Source organism: Juglans regia, chromosome 12 (genome assembly GCF_001411555.2).
Source record: "Juglans regia cultivar Chandler chromosome 12, Walnut 2.0, whole genome shotgun sequence".
In the NCBI taxonomy this organism is placed as follows: domain Eukaryota; kingdom Viridiplantae; phylum Streptophyta; class Magnoliopsida; order Fagales; family Juglandaceae; genus Juglans; species Juglans regia.
In genome coordinates, this window is record NC_049912.1 from 23,821,761 (window position 1) to 23,836,505 (window position 14,745).

The 14,745-nt window shown below is 34.1% G+C and overlaps 1 protein-coding gene across 1 annotated transcript; it reads right to left on the minus strand.

The window, feature by feature from the left end:
- Positions 1-5,720: 5,720 nt before the first annotated feature.
- On the minus strand, positions 5,721-10,640 carry LOC108981418 (probable methyltransferase PMT3). The gene is made up of 8 exons (XM_018952572.2): positions 10,345-10,640; positions 9,045-9,485; positions 8,771-8,935; positions 8,467-8,649; positions 7,655-8,249; positions 6,975-7,087; positions 6,665-6,885; positions 5,721-6,313 (listed from the first exon to the last, which is right to left on the minus strand). Exons 2-8 carry the CDS (start codon positions 9,321-9,323, stop codon positions 5,992-5,994), a joined length of 1,878 nt encoding a protein of 625 aa, XP_018808117.1. The 5' UTR covers positions 9,324-9,485; positions 10,345-10,640; the 3' UTR covers positions 5,721-5,991.
- Between the last annotated feature and the right edge of the window lie 4,105 nt (positions 10,641-14,745).

Sequence of the window (14,745 nt, forward strand, 5' to 3'; positions counted from 1 at the left end):
ATGTTTTTGAGTCGTGTTTGTATCGTGTCAAGTACTAATGAATTTTCGATTATATATGTCAACCTGAATTCAACATATTTAGCTAAATGTATCAAACTTCCAAATCTTAACTTAATTTATTTAGATAACGGATCGTGTCTGGTCATCCATTTTGACCCGTTTAATAATTAATTAGAAATATGTTAACACGATGCGAGTTATTTAAACTCTTTTATTTCTAAACTCTTTTATTTCATATAAATGAATTGAATTAAAACATATAACTCATTTGACCTGATTAACATAATTTCAAATAAAAGTTAAAATATATATTTATTAATAACCACGATATCTTAAAAAATATACATCAATATTTTTAAAATTTTAAAATATAATAAAACAAATATTACAAACTATACAATAACAACTATGAGCATATGTCTAAAGTTACAATCCCAACAATTAAAACATAAGAATACTGAAAAATACTATTAATATTACAATTTAACAATAATAAAGTTTTAATTTTGAAATAAATTCAAAACAAGTCAAAACGGATTAATTTTGTGTTAAGCAGATTGACCCGTTTATAAATCGTCTCTTAACGAATTAATTCATTTTGATCTAAATTTGTTAATATCAAACTCATATTCGCTAATTCCGTATCATATTCGTATAAAGTTTACAGATTATATCACATATTACCACCCCTAGTTCATGTCAAGAAATTATAATATTCTTATCATTCATTTTTCTATTTATGCTAGTTGACGTGTCTATCTATTAGCTTTAATTAAAGCTAATAATCAAGGTCAACAACGTAAGTTCATTCCCTTTTTTATTATTTTGACTTTTCTTGGTTTAATTTTCATAGTTTGATAGAATTCCACTAATGTAGCCATCTTAAAAATAGGGAACTCCAATAATATTATTATCTACTGATCACATTGTCAATGTCAACGACTGAGTTTATGCCCACAAATAACACTATATTCTCTTAAAATAAAATATTAGTCTGAATTATGACCTACACTTTTTTAGTTTATGGAAAAATATATACACACACATTATCCCGCAATTAGATGCATGCATGCATGCATACATGATTATCACGAAATTATTCTTCAAAAAAATGCGATTTTGATTTAGCCAATATTTAGCTACATGCATGCATTCAACGCGTTTCACTTTCCCCTTTCAAAACCACATGCGTTCCATTTATTAGCTACCAATCCCGTTACGGATCAGTACTCTCCATAGAGAAATGAAAATAGATATTTTGATGCATGTGTGTATATATATTATAGAGAAAAATGATTAGTACAAATTACAAATATATAAGTCTTGTGCAAACATTTGTAAAAAGTAGATCTCATTTTAAAAAAATGTAAAAAAAATTATTATTTATTAGAATGTTCCGGTGGATGATTTAGGCAACCATTTCCTTCTTGATCAACTGATGCCATAAATAACCAAGCATCAAGTTGTTTCACTTCAGTCCAGCCCCATATATAGTTAAGGGGATTGATTTGAATAGTGAGTTGAGTTAAGATGAGATGAGATAAAAGTTAAAATTGAATAAAATTTTGTTAGAATAAAATTTTTTAATATGATTTTTATTTTGAAATTTGAAAAAGTGAAATTGTTTATTATATTTTGTTTGAAAGTTTTGAAAAGTTGTAATGATAATAATTATCACATAATTAGATGAGATGAGTTGAGAGTATTTTTTAATCCAAACAAAACCTAAGTTTCTCCTCAGTGGTCACTGCGATATGTATTAGGGTTACTTTTTTATAAATATGGTCCTTAATTCTGTGAGGATGAGTACTCGAATAAGCCTTGCAATATTTGCACTTGGATATGCAAATGGGATTGATAGAGATTCTTTAGAGTTTTTTTTATTGAATTTTAGAGATCTAAATTCGGGTGGGATACGCCAACGTCGTTGGTGAGAAAAAGAAAATGGCTTAAATAGTTAATCTCGATCTCCTAATTAAGAAGTTAAGATGTGTTATGAAAAAAGATGACAATAAAGTAAAAGTAAACACGAAAGAGACAATCAAACAATCACACACGACATAAGATTTATGTGGTTCGGCAAATTACTTATGTTCATAGGAGTTGTAGATGATTTTTATTAGTTGAGCAATCACAATACACTTTGGGGCGTCTACTGTTCACACACACATATGCCACAAGTCAAAATAATGAGTATATATACTCCAAGTGGCGGAAACCCTAATAAATTTAGTAATAGCGATGTTTACTCAAACGGCGTGTCGAGCCCGCATCAAGGGAACCTGTTTTTCGCAATTGCTTGAGCCATGTGTTGAGCGGCTCTTCGAGCAACTCTCTGACTTACCTCTGCTCGAGCGGTATGTCAAGTGGTGTCGAACGAACTCTCTGACTTGCATCTGCTCGAACTCACTTTCGAGCTATTTTGAGCAAACTCTCTGACTTGCCTCCACTTGAGCGGCTAGAGACTCCGCTCGAGCGGTGTGGAACAGACTCCACAGTATTCAACAAAGATGTTCATGTTAAGTTGTTCACCACATAGCTAGGACTATCACGGATTAACCTTGTCCAAACTTCTATTAGATGATCATCCATGAATGGAGAAAAAAAATTATGCACATAGCAATGAAATCTGAATTTCTCAACAAATGAAATAAGATAAAAAATGACAAGATCGATGCGTTCAAAAGATTCTGTTCACTAGTTGATCTGAACCCTTTCTAGTTTGCTCTTGTTTTCCTGCTTACTGATAAACACATCATAGTTAAGCAAAGGGGAGAGAGAGAGAGAGAGAGCTTTTACCGTAGACCTTTCTATTTATACCTTTGATCGATGGAATATAGTATATACATATAAAGTATGAAAAAGTGCGTGCAGTACCCTCTGTTTGGTATTAGGACGTGGAATGCACTTAATTATAACGTAAAAAAACTTCAGTACCATGTGGCTAGAGTACTTCATGGCCAGGCATCTATAACGTGGCATTCCTTATTATACGTGAAACTGATCACGAAGGACAAAAAGACGACATACACATGTTCTTCAGGGAGAAATCAGTTTATTTTTGCACAAGAAAACAAGCAAAGAAGAACAAAGAAAAAGTATAGGATATCTGTTTTCGTGTTGCCAGCAGACGGCTCAAATGCATGTCCCACTGAAGGAAAAGAAGGCCAACAGCATCATAGATGTCGGCAGCAGAGGCGGATGTGTGTGGATGTTAAGGAACCAACGCACGAGGAACTTAATTAACAGAGAGAAAAGAGGCCATTTTGTAACTTGTGCTTTATGGAAAGGAAGAAATGCCCTTTTTGACAATTAAGATTGGTCATGTTTAAGATCAGATAGAAGAAGATAATTTCAAGTTCAGTACTTCTTAAACAGCTGTATCATGCATGCATGCATATGCTGGACAACAACTAGCTAGCAAATCCTAACAGCTGGGTTACAAAACAGAACAAAGTAGCGAGACGAAAATAACAAAACAAAACGAAAAACCTTGGGTCCCATGCATGGGCCACTGTCATTGTCTCGTCTCACGTACATTATTGAAGACGAGATGAGAATCTGAGTTTGCCATGGAGTGGTTTTGGTTTCAGAATATGTTTGGAAGTACTTGTATTTATCTGAGTTTCACTCCTTCCCCCCCTTTTTCTTTCTTACTTTTAAGCATCCATATAATGTAAGACTTGCGGTATTTTTCGAAGAAGTTCCTTGTTCTAAAATGAATGATTCTAGACATAAGTTCTACATTCCTGCACAATACTTAAAAACATGTAATTTTATTCTTTTGTCTTACATATTCATAAAATATGAAGGCAAAAGAGTAAAATTATATATTTTTAAATGATGTGCAGAGTGAGAGACTTCTGTATAGCAAGATTCTTTTATTATATATTATTAATGAAAACATGAAGGTTTTCTAAGTACTAGAAAGGGTAAATTAATTGGTTAATGGCAATAATTTGTTAAAATTATGAAAAGGATGCATAAAAGAAAGTCTGAATTAATTCACGAGGAAATTTAAATCATCCATAAATTAAAGAAAGTGCTCTCAAGAATCTAGAGCTCTATAAAGACATCTGGAAGACTTCGGTGTCCATTACTTTAGTTGGTGGAATCCCGAGAGATTTGGCTGTTAACTTTATTAAACAAGAAGTTAAAAAGAAGTCGCCCTGAAAGATAGTTGTAGCGGCTTTTCGGTTTTGTTGCGGCAAGGCATGTTGCCCTTTTTACGTTTTTATGACGACCATTAACCTTTTGTTACGGATAGATTTTACAAAGGCTTCGACAAGCTTAACCTCTATGCATTCCTCTATGTCATTGTTTTGAAAATCATGGTAGCATGCATTCCTCAATCACTTGTCATTACGGATAGAGTCTATGACAAGTAATTGAGGAATGCATGCCACCATGATTTTCAACTCTAAGACGACCTTTCCAAGTCTAGTTTTGGCACTTCTCGGGCTATTGACAAGCTACTAATTCCAATTTACAATAGTGTTGTATGACTGTTGTTTGAATTAGGACTATGTAATCTATTCCACTTAATTAAACGTATTGAATCTACACGTAAGAGCGAGAATGTCAAGAATATAATATAAATAATTAAATTTATATATTTCCATCCACTTAAACTCTTGAAACAAATGTGAAATGATGTTTGGAATATTATTAGGTAGTTCTGGAGTTTGGATGATTTGACACTCGTGTTCAACATTGAATCTGTTTACGTAACAATCATTAAGTTTTAATAATTTTCCTTTCTAAAATAAAATGAGACTTGTTTGTTATATGGGATTACTCAATAATTGTTCTAATAGAAGTAATACTAGAAATAATTATGGATTGTGCAAATACTGCGTATTTGTTTTGAAAAAAAGTAGAGTCTTCTATTAAAAAATTATTTTTTTTCATGTGAATCTCTCATGTTTACTCATTTTTTCAAAATGTATGTGTGGCGCTTGGGCACTTTTTTAAAAGAGTGTTATTTGTATTATATTCTTAACAACATAATCATAACCAAGTCGGATCACACACGTTGCTAGCACTTTAAACAAGAGAGTTGTAGGGCACGTTTACATAGTAAAATGAGATAAGATAGATTGAGATAGTTTATGAATAGTAATAAGATTATTAGTTAAAATTAGATAAAAGCCTAATTTGGATACAGAAACGGTTTCATCTCATCATTATAACTTTATCAAATTTTTACATAAAATATAAACAATTTAACTTTTTCAAATTCTAAAATAATAATAATATTTTATTCAACTTTCAACTTTAATCTAAAATTATTTCATCTCATCATCCAAACTGGACCGAAATGAGATGAGATAAGTGTTTAATCTCACCTCTGTGCCTAATCCTCTGTATCCACTAGGCATAATTCTAACAAAATGCAGAAACTAGATACCATACGGTGAAGGAAAGATGTAGATGCATGTCTCGTGAGAAAAAGGGAGAAGTACTTGCATAAATAGGTCCGAGAATTTTATTTGCAGTTGGGAAATATATTTTCCCAAATTGGACCAATCGGACAGTTGCGACGATATTTCCTCAGATATTCCATCAAAGTTTAAATCAACATCCTCATTTTGATGAAAATCCACTTAAAAGAGAAGGAATCAATAACATCTCGACTGCATTACATGGAAACTAAAAAAAACAGAAAGACAAGATATGTATTTAAATTGGGCAAGCAGCAAAATATGAGATTAATAACATGAACAATTCTAAATACTTCAGAAGCACATATTTGTTTTAGTTATTGATCAATTGCTGAAATAGTTTACACAATTGCCCAGATTTCAAAAAGAAAAGAAAAAGATGAAGAAATAGTCTATAGATACTTGTAGTCTATGGCTTATCGACTAACTCATTGTAGAAAAAGGAAATAAAAAACAATATAGTAAAAATCATTCAATGCTACAAAATATAATTGTTTTCTGAATAAATACTTGGGACATGTTGTAATCCCTTGTAGCAGCCATCGTCCTATTCCGAATCCCTCAGGCTTTCGCTTGTCAGCCACATTTTCTTCTGAATAACAAACACAATGTCGTCTCCATCCTGGTCTGAATCTGAACTGGAATCAGATGTCGCCACTGCTTCCCAGTGCAACGGCACTAAATACTTCTTTATGAAATTTATCACTGCTAGCTTGTCACGGATGATTATGAAACCAGTAGGCCGAAGTATCCGATCCATCTCAATCAGCAAATCTTCAGGACTGCAATCTTTCTTCTCAATGTCAGAAAAGACAGTCCAAGCATGGAGTAGATCATATGTTCGAGGGTATGTTGAAAATGCTTGGCACCTGTCGAAATAGATTTCATCACAAGTTAAAATCAACCACCGACAACTTCTCCAAGAATCTATGGACCTTGACTTCTAGAATGTAAAACGATAGAAAATGCAAAACATATCAGCCATATCTCCACCTAGCAGTTTAGAAACTTGTGTAAACAGAGCAGATAAACTTGAAGTCAATTACCTTTTTTTTTTTTGAAGATAAGTACCATTCATATGATAGAAGTCAATTACCAATTACTGTAACTTATCTGGGTGTAATTATTTCCATAAATAACAGTCCACCATAAGACAGAACAAGGTATTCCAAACTAAACGTTAAATCACAAGATTATATTTCAGAAATCAATATTCATACCAGTCATGAACAGTGCCTATGAGGCCTCTGTCGTATATCAGCTTAAGCGTGTTTGGTTCATCTTCAGGGACAACATTCATGACCCAAACATCCTTGTCCTTCAGAGCAGCTGCAAACGAACCCATGTTTGTCTTCATGTCCATCACATTCCTCAGTGTGTTTGATGAAATCTTTGGGCTCAAGAGATTCCAATAGCTCACAAGCCTCTCCTTCCAAACTTCCTACACCACTTACCAGCAACACATAAGCCAACTAAGCAACTGAATAGCTAATAACGAAAAAAAGTAGATCGAGTGCTGCCAATTATTACCGTGTCCTTTTCAAACATGTCATTTGAATAGCCAAAATCAGCAAGTCGAGGAGGAGGAGCAATCAGCCTAGATGGCCAAGGAGCCAATCCACTGCCCTTAACCATATGATCATCTGATAAGACCAAGCAAAATTTTAGCAGTATCCTATCAAAATGCAGTCCTCATCAAGATTTTATCTTCTAATATAAAATAACAAGTTTCTTTATTTGGTACGTCACTGCAGCTTGATGGTCTGCAGGTGGAGGGGAGGGAGCGTAGGCTGTCTAAAAAATAGCTTGCACTTCATCAAAGCACGTCATTTTCTGTTTCTTTGGCTAATTTTCAGTTGACTATGAAATACTTTTTTTCGCTAATAATTTTTAGTAGCACCAAACACAGGAAAGCACAAAAAACATTTTCCAGAATATATTTTATGCCAAAACAAACAAAACCTAGTGTTTGTTTTTATTGCTTATGACATAAATAGCGGTGAAGGTACTTTAAAGCTTTGACTAAATAGATCCAAAGTCAAAGAAAACTTAAACAAACTTTTTAAATTAGTGGTACATAGGCATCATAATTCATAAAGGCAAGAACAAGTTTTGTTTAGCAACTCAAAAAATATTAACCTTCCGTTAACAATTTATAACAGCGAAGAAAACAAGTAATTATACTAAAGAAAATAGGAGAAGACACTCACGATCAGAGTATGGTGTGATGCATGCTTCCATTGACACACCCCAAACTTTATCTGGATTATCACCAGACTGGCAGAGAGGAGGGAGGGTACCAGGTTTTCTTTCCATATAACAGTCATTTGTCAGAGGCTTTTGCCAAATAACAGTTTGGTTCCTCTTTGAAGCTATTGTCCAACACATACGTTCCACAAGGGCACTCATCTCTCTCCATATTCTGAGATCCTCTTCATCCTGAGCATATGCCTCGGGAGATGAGTAGGCAAAATAGCCGCCTGGTCTGAGTAATCTATCTAGCTCAAGAAGAAGAATTCCATCTCTTTGAAGCCAATCAATCCTACAACGAGAACAGTGAGCAAGTTCAAAAGATCTGCTAGGGTAAGGGAGCCTCTTGGTTCCTAGAACACCAAGATATGCAGGAATTCCTCTTTCTAGGGCGAACTGAATTTGGTTTTGATGCACATCATTCGGTGCTAAGGACATCGTTATAACATCAGATGAGAGGAGATAAGCTCCAAAACTCGCAACACCACAGCCAACATCAAGAACTGTTCTTAATCTTCCTTCATTGTTTATATTATTGTGTGAAAAGTTTAGCATCTGCAAAATTAAGCCACATATAAGATTATTTCTTCATCCATGAAGTACAAATATATTTACTAAAAAATAAATAAGAGAAACAACAAGATCTGAATAAAATAGAAAATGCGCCATAGGGCAATGCAGAGCACAGGAAGTATGCAAAATTCTATATGGCCTACTAACTCGAAAAAGTACTTAGCAAAAGGTATTCAGTAAAGGCCAGCAATCATCTTACATTTGCAATTGAAGCAATATACTTATCTGCTCCATAGTGAAAATGAGTACCTCCACCCGGAAATACAATCTTTTCACCTTTCACAACCATCCAGTTCTGGTCAGACTTCTCATGTGCAAGGTGAGTATGAGGTATGTTTGCTTTCCATACTTGATCTCTGCTTTCTGGCCACTTGATTGGGACCTGAAACACCAAACCAGCAACAGAACAACAAATATTTAGTAGAACAGATGAGGATGCAAAACTCTTGAAAATAACAAATATTCCACATCGTTATCTCGCTCAAACTTAACATCTCCCCCACCTTGTATCCTCGTGGAGGAGGAATCAAGCAGTTGTACCGCCTTTCTGGAAGAGGGCAATGTCTCTCATAGTGCTCCATTAAAGATAAGTCCAGCTTCAACCTCATTTGGTATATGAGGTGTCTGTCTAGGCAGGGAATTAGTTCTGAATGTCGATCATCACAAACCTTCAAAAATCAGTAGACAAATGGACTCAATGGATGCATTAAGAAAACAATTAAACTGAACAGATGGAACAGATGGGCCGAACACTAAGTATATTCCGAAAGAACTTACTGGGAGACTCTTTGGTGTGATGACATCCTCTCCATTTTCTAGGCCAAATCTTGTTGAAGATTCATCTTGCTTGCTATCAGCATCTTCATCCCCACCCAAATACGATGAACCAAGTCTTCTCAAAGATCTGCTCCCATATTCTAGAGCAGATGTACCATGGTTTGTAGAGCCAAAAATGGATCCATAGTATACATACAGAAAACCAAGAAAGATTGCCACAACACACAAAGAAGTGATTAAACGCTTCTTTTGTGTTCCATCAGATCTTCCCCTCATCATTTATTTAGTTTTCAAGCTCTTCAATCACCAACTTTTCACTTCCACTTATGTATTAATAGATCACTATACAGATCTCATTTCATGAAGACATCTTTTGTCACACACACAAATGAGATCCCTGAAGACTTAGCAGTCAAGAATCATAGAGATTGATCAATAGACCTGTAAAAATTAAAAGCAAACAACCATAAGTTGATGAGAAAATCTGAAAAACCTAATACAATCCATATCAAATCTGGCCAGTTCAAAAGGACATCAAATAACTATGGAAACCAATGGTCAAATATCGTTAGTTAGGAAAACACATAAAATAAATATTTATTAAAAAGTCCTGTGTGAAGAAGCACCCTCACATTACTGCGGTACGAAACAGACTGTAAATCAAGTATTTTATCAACGTAGTTCAATGGAAAGTTGCAAATTTGTCTCCCAAGATTTTCAAAGCGTGTTTCCATTCAAAATCTACGGATGAAAAGTGCCAGATGAAAAATTACAAACAAGAATAATCACGAAAACAAGTTGAAGTTAACCAGCCACGATTGTATTCAGTGAATTGACAACCAAGCAAGGAAAATGATTGACGGACCCTAGAAGAAAAGAAAATATGATATTGAACGCAAATAAAAACGAAGATTTAGCAATATAATCTATCTATCCCAATCTTCATGTCCCTTCAGTGAATTGAAATCCGAGCAATGAAAAAAATGACCCTTTCTCTAAGCTACGAATTGAAGTGGAACTCACAGATCTGAGACAAAGATCAATGCCACACCACGCTTCCCATTTGGAAAGCTCCGTTAACTTATCAAAATCACCCTTTTCTCAAACAAGAATAAGCAACCAACTTACCACAACAAAAACCACAAAGAAACAACAGATTCAAATCATTCGATATTAAAACAACAAAATAAACCGCACCCAGTAACGCCAATTCAATCAGATCCAGCCACGAAACGAAAATTCTACCCAAAACCCAGAAACTCAAATGCCAAGAAACAAGGACAGAAGGCAAAAGGCTTACTCGGTTTGAACCGAATGACGAAGTGGGTCTGATTGTGGTACGTGAAAGAGCCCCTGGAATCCTAAGCGGAGATCTGGGTCAATAGAAGCTCCCTGTGCTTACTCCGATTCTATAACAGGAAACAAAGTGGGGGCCAGGGGGAGAGATCAGATCTCAGAGTTCTGCCTTCGTTTGTATTGTGGAGTGTTCGTGAGTGTGTATGCGCGTTCCACAGTACGTCAAATGTCGTTAAATATCCATCAACGCCTAGTTGTCGACGAACACTTGTAATTCTGAGCTAGCTAGTTGTCAATTAACGCAAATGAGATTGCTCCCACAATAATTCATTTATTGCTAATTATTAACTAAGCCAGATGGTTTCAGGTAAATTTCGTGAAAATTATTTATAAAACTATAATATTTATTTGCTTTATTCAATGTTGAGATTTTAAAAATAAATAATTTTTACATTCAATTCGAGTATATTTTAAACAACAAAAAGAGAATTTCCATCTTTAAGTTTGAAATAAGTACTAAATATAAAAAATGATAAATCTACAATTAATTTACAACTATCTTATCACTCTATTTAAAATTAAAGGTAACTACGTAAAATTGAAACTATATTTTAATTTTAAGTTTTAATTTTAATGAAGTGTTACAATTATATTGATTAATTTAAAATGAGTTATAAAATAATTGTAGAAAATCTGTAGGTGTATCAACCATAAACTTCTTATACTATATTTCTTGTTTTTGGTTTTTTAAGTGTGAAATCTCCATTTTAATTATATATATGTATATGTATTTAATATAAGATATAAAGTGCTTTAGTAATTGAGAAATATGATATTATGACATTAAAGCTAACTACAAAGTAAACAACTATTAAATAGTTAACTTTGGTGATCCCAATTTTAATTCAAACCCACCTGGATTTCCATTGTGTTTTCTATTTTTTGGGGAAAAAAAACACCAAACACATCTCAATATATCACCTAATTAATTTACAGTCACTTCAAAACTTGTGGTTGGGTTCAGATAGATAGTTCAGATGAGATGAGATGAAATGTTTTGAATAGTAGTTAAATAAAATATTGTTAGATATAATTTTTTAGGAGATGTTTGGATTCGAAGATGACTTGAGATGACTTGAGATGAGCTGAGATGAGTTGAGATGGATTGTGAATAGTAATGAGATGAGTTGTGAATAGTAGTGAGATTTGTGAGTTAAAGTTACTTAATAGTAATGAATAGTAGTGAGATGAGTTGAGATGAGCTGAGATGACTTGAGATTTGAAAATTTTAAATTTTTTATTATATTTTTATATAAAAATTTAAAAAAATTATAATGATAAGATGAGATAAGGAGGTTTATGTATCCAAACCCTCAGCCTTTAGGATCAGCCCTCAAACAATATAAAAAAGGAATTAATTATAATCTCCCTCTCCACAAAAAGGTGATAAAAATAAAATAAAATTAGAAAACAAAAATAATTTAAAGATATCTGTTAATATCTGAAAATATTAAAATGAGTAATATATTAAAAATTGCAATTGATTGAATGAGTTTTAAACTTTAACGGCAAGCTGCAAATCACTCACAAGTTGGTCGGCAAAGATTGATCCTACATGCATACTGAACGAGACATTTTGTTGGAGCTTAATTTCTACCGTTCTTTTTGTGTCCTTTTTAAAATAATAATAATAAAATTAAGGAATCCTATTCTTTAAAAAATAACTTTCTTTTTAATATGGATAATTTATACGTTTGTTATATAACCGAAAGAAAAAATCTATTCATCATTTCTTTTTTTATCATATTTTTATTATCTCATGATATGATATTAAATGATAAATTCATAAATAAAATTTAATAAATTAATCATCTAATATCATATTATGAGATCATGAGAATATGATGAAAAAAAGATGATAAATAACATTATTTCCTAATATCCTATTTCAAATTTTATCTTGAGGATTTTTCAAACAAAAGTGTGAGTGCATTATTATTGCATTAGGCAGTTGCACATTACTGTATCAAATTAATTTAAAAAAGGAGATCGATAAAGATTGTATATAGTCATTTTCTTCCCATTACTGGTCCAAACAATACCAATTTTTGACGCAAGTCAGCCTTGGAATTTTCTGACTCAAACGCCCTACTCCCTAGCCTCATCCCTTAAGAAAATCTTACACAGTGGTCGCCGGAATAAAGAAAACTTATTATGTGCTTAAGTCAGAACAGTGGTTACGAATAAAACTTGAAGACAAAGTTGAGTCATCGAGCCTCCTACGGTCATGTCCTTCAAGGCCGGTCTCATATGGTACCGTTTACCAACAACTGCATCTGGAATAGTGTAGTATGCGAAAAACAGGAGTAGCCTTTTGTCCATTAGGGCAGTTTGTTATTTTGACTTGTTAATTCTGTATAAAGGTAGAGGGAGCATAGGGGAATGGGTACGAATTGCCTTGTATATGGAGTATTCCATTGGGAGGTTCAGAATTGCCTCTAATCAATTCCTAGAGTGAATGAATCTATGAACGAAACTTTCCCTTAGATAATTTCAATTCCATTCCATTCCATAATTTGCTTGTTACAGACACTATATTTTTCGAGATCCATAACAAGTTGGTACCAGAGCCCAATGATCCTCATGGTTGACGGTACGAGATTCAAGCAACAATAGGAAGTTCATCAACGACAGGTGAATCTCATGAAGAAAATATCCAAGAAATCAGGGGACGTCTTGATCAATTGGCATATATGATGCGAACTCTTGTAGGCAATCAAACTACCATGGCTAATAGAGAGCACCACAATGACCCAAAGCTATAGGTCCATGATGCCAGGAAAGGTCTACACAGGGAAGTAAGGCTGGAGTTTCCCCAGTTTGAAGGAGACAACTCTGCGGGATGGGTTTTCAAAGTAAATCAATACTTCAATTATTATCAAAGCCCACCTGCCAACGTTTTTTTATGGTTTCATACCATATGAATGAAGAGGCATTGGTATGGTACTAGGATCTGTTAGAGAGTACATTTTTCAACAATTGGGAAGCATTTACACGAGCCCTACAAATCATATTTGGATCCTAGCATATGACGATCTAATAGAGGTACTAACTTGTTTGAAGCAAACACCAATAGTGGCCACCTATGAGCCTTAGCTCAAGCCGTTATCCAACAGTGACCTTTCAAATACCACGAGCTGAGTTACTTTTTGAGTGGGTTGAAGGATGAGATTCGACTCTCCATTCGAATGCTCAATCCTGTCAACTTGAATGCAACTTTTGGATTGGCAAAAATAAAGGAAGAATACTTACTAAGTACTCGGAAGTCATGGAAAAAAGTAGGTGAGACAACACTTAATTCAACTTGAGAATCCCCCAATTCTCTAGTACAATATGGAGACATGCTAAAGGGTCAAAAGTCTTTCACTCCTACAAGGAGAGTGTTAGCAGGGAAACCAGGGTGAGAAAATCTCTAAAGTATTGGGAAGGTTTACAGTAGTGTTTGAGGAACTCAAGGGGTTTCCACCCCTAAGAACTAAGGATCACATAATTGTACTCAAAGAAGGTGCACTTCTAGTCTCCACAAGACCCTATAGATATCTTCGCTACCAAAAGTAAGAGATTGAAAAAATAGTGAGATACCTACTACAATCTGGTTTGATTAGACCAAGCACCAATCCCTTTTCCTCACCTGTGTTATTGGTCCTCAAGGTTGATGGTAGTTAACGGCTTTGCGTGGACTATAGAGCCCTGAATCAAGAAATAATTAAAGATAAATTTCCTATACCCGTAATCGATGAACTGTTGGACCAGTTATATAGGGATAAGGTGTTCTCTAAATTGGATTTAAGATCTAGGTATAACCATATTAGAGTGGTACCAGAGGATACAACAAATATTTCATTTCGTACACACTAAGGATATTAGGAATTCCTAGTAATGCCCTTCGGACTCACTAATGCGCCAGCTACATTTCAAGGGCTATTGAACAAGGTGTTCAAGCTCTTCTTGAGGAGATTTATGTTAGTATTTTTTTATGATATCCTAATTTATAGAAAATGTTGGGCAGATCATTTGGAACAAGTATAAGAGGTGCTGAGAGACAACTAGCTCTATGCTAAGATCTCAAAATGCAGTTTTGGAGTGAAATTGGTGAATTACTTAGGGTATATTATCTCAACCAAAAGGGTTAAGATTGATTATTCCAAAGTAAAGTCCATGATGGAATGACCATTACTTGTTGACCCAAAATCATTGAGGGGCTTCCTTAGTTTGACAGGTTATTATTGGAAATTTATCAAGAACTATGAGGTAATTGCAGCCCCTCTTACAACTCTTTTGAAGAAAAATGCTTTCAGCTGGAATGAAGCTGCCACTTAAGCCTTTCAAAACCTAAAAGAAGCAG